The sequence below is a fragment of the Streptopelia decaocto genome (assembly GCF_964273445.1).
Source record: "Streptopelia decaocto genome assembly, chromosome: 3".
Classification (NCBI taxonomy): Eukaryota; Metazoa; Chordata; class Aves; order Columbiformes; family Columbidae; genus Streptopelia; species Streptopelia decaocto.
In genome coordinates, this window is record NC_138656.1 from 105,687,217 (window position 1) to 105,689,989 (window position 2,773).

The 2,773-nt window shown below is 44.1% G+C and overlaps 1 protein-coding gene across 1 annotated transcript; it reads left to right on the plus strand.

Annotated features, from left to right (window-relative positions):
- Positions 1 to 609: 609 nt before the first annotated feature.
- KCNF1 (potassium voltage-gated channel modifier subfamily F member 1) lies at positions 610 to 2,478 on the plus strand. The gene has a single exon (XM_082048453.1). It carries the CDS (start codon positions 668 to 670, stop codon positions 2,129 to 2,131), a length of 1,464 nt encoding a protein of 487 aa, XP_081904579.1. The 5' UTR covers positions 610 to 667; the 3' UTR covers positions 2,132 to 2,478.
- The last annotated feature ends 295 nt before the right edge of the window (positions 2,479 to 2,773 follow it).

Genomic DNA, 2,773 nt, shown 5'->3' on the forward strand with positions numbered 1-2,773 from the left:
CCCATTGTGCTGGGGAACAGCAAAGGGAAGAGAAGCACAAGTTTCTCCTCTGCACGCTTGCACCGACTGACTACGTGTAAGAGTCAGCAGGTAAACTCCGGAAGATCTTAAAGTAAAAAGAAAACTGAAAGAGAAACAAAATCGAAAAGCAGCTTTCTAGGGAAATCTGTGGAAGTGAAGAGAGAAACTGCATCAGTTTCCTGTGGGCTCACCCTGCTGATTGTCTCTCTGAGAACTGTCACTCACTGCACGTTGCATTAATCAGACCACAGGATTGATTTCTCTGCCGTGGCTTCCAACCTGTGAATAAATATCACTTTTAGAGAGAGAGAATGGGACCTGAAAAGACTCTCGAGCACTGAGCAGAGGGGTGAGTTTTATTAAATGATTTCTTCTCTTTCAAATCTGCTGGAGCTTTCTAACACCCTGCTTGCAGGCACAGCAGCCCAGTGACTTGTCTTTTCCCTGCAGCTTGTTGCATACCTCATGAGGCTTTTCTGACCACAGGTTTCTTTCTGTAACCTTTACCACCACGACTCCGGGTCAGTTTGATAAGATTTGTCATAGAGCTGACTCGGTGCTGATTCACTTTCATGAGAAGATAAAACCACAAAGCTTTGAAACCAAACAACAGACTAAAAATCAAATAGAATCCAATACAATTAAAATGGCAGGTGACTCTAGGTTTCCAGATGTGGACATTGACGGATCAGAAAAAAATGAAGAAACGGAGATTGTAGTTAATGTCGGTGGGGTAAGGCAGGTGTTCTACGAAGATAACCTGAATCAATACCCAGAAACACGGTTGGCAGAGCTGATCAACTGTTTATCGGGGGGATACGATAGCATATTCTCCCTCTGTGATGACTATGATCCTGGAAAGAGAGAGTTTTACTTTGACAGAGATCCAGATGCTTTCAAATGCATTATTGACGTGTACTACTTTGGGGAAATTCATATGAAGAAAGGAATATGCCCCATATGTTTCAAGAATGAAATGGAATTTTGGAAAGTGGATCTGAAATTTTTGGATGACTGCTGCAAAACTCACCTAAGTGAAAAAAAGGAAGAACTGGAAGAAATAGCCCGAAGGGTGCAGCTAATTCTGGATGATTTGGGAGTAGATGCCTCAGAAAGTCGCTGGAAAAGGTGCCAAAAATACATCTGGAAATTTCTGGAGAAGCCAGAGTCATCCTACCCAGCTCGAGTGATCGCCGTTCTGTCCTTTCTGTTTATTTTGACCTCCTCCATCGTGATGTGTGTGGGGACCATCCCAGACCTGCAGGTTGCAGATGCAAAGGGGAACCGCATGGAACACCCGACCCTGGACAGCATCGAGACAGCCTGCATCGGCTGGTTTACCATGGAGTATGTGCTGAGGCTGATCTCCTCTCCCAACAAACTCCACTTCGCTCTGTCTTTCATGAACATAGTCGATGTGCTAGCAATACTTCCTTTCTATGTCAGCCTGACCTTGACCCACTTGGGAGCCAGGCTCATGGAGCTGAGCAACGTCCAGCAGGCTGTCCAGGCGCTGCGCATCATGCGGATCGCCAGGATTTTCAAGCTTGCACGGCACTCCTCGGGGCTCCAGACTCTAACATATGCCCTGAAACGCAGCTTTAAGGAGCTCGGGCTGCTCCTCATGTACTTAGCTGTTGGAATCTTTGTCTTTTCTGCCCTGGGTTACACCATGGAGCAAAGTCACCCTGAAACTTTATTTAAAAGCATCCCTCAGTCATTTTGGTGGGCAATCATTACCATGACCACAGTTGGATATGGAGACATATACCCTAAAACAACACTAGGAAAGCTGAATGCTGCCATCAGTTTTCTTTGCGGGGTGATAGCGATTGCCCTTCCTATCCATCCCATCATTAACAACTTTGTCAGGTATTATAACAAACAGAGGGTTTTAGAAACAGCTGCCAAGCATGAATTGGAGCTGATGGAGCTAAACTCAGCTGAGGGGAGAGCCACAAGCTCCAAAAGTGAACTAGAGGATCTTGCGAGTGGAGGCGAGGAGGGTCCTTTTTATAGCAGCCGGCTAAAAGTCTCCCACAGTGATACCTTTATTCATCTCCTGTCAGAAGAGAAACACTATAGGACCAGACTTCGAAGCTGCAAATAAACTGTGAGCTGTTGTCAGCGTTAAGCAATCAATCGGGACAACCTGACAATCACCAATTGAAAAGACTCGTGGGATCTGTCAGAGTTGGGAGGGAGCACTGCTTTGTTTTTCCAACATGAACATAAATTAACCCCATGGTATCTCCATCAACAGTTGGTAAGAATTTGCCATTACTCAAAATAAAATAGTAGGACTCCATTGAGATCAGACAGCTTAGAATGACTGCATTCTGACAAAAAAACATTTGTAACCATTTTAGAGACTGAAAAGTCCTTCCTGATGAGTAAATGTTTGATGACTTGAATGTGCAGCATTGCTACATCAGAACTCTGTACCTGTGACAATAAAGAGCAGCATCGCACAGATTGTGTCTCCCAGGCTGTCTTCAATGCCTTTGCAGCTATGAGAACTGCTCATTAAAAAATTAAAGCAGGCTCTCACTCATATAGACTCAGGTCTACAGCAAAATATTTACGAGCAGTTTCAGCCTAGAGACACCGAAAGTATGAGCATATTCCACATGCAGAATGTTAAGAGTCAGATATACATTTTGTAAAATGTAATTTGGGCTTGACTTTTTGGATAGGTGTCTGTTCTTCTCTCCAGAAAAAAAAAAATCTAATTTTCTATGGGACATGGAGC

What these genes read in the sequence shown, in the direction of transcription:
- KCNF1 (XM_082048453.1), top strand. Translation starts at nt 668, where the DNA reads ATGGCAGGTGACTCTAGGTTTCCAGATGTGGACATTGACGGATCAGAA.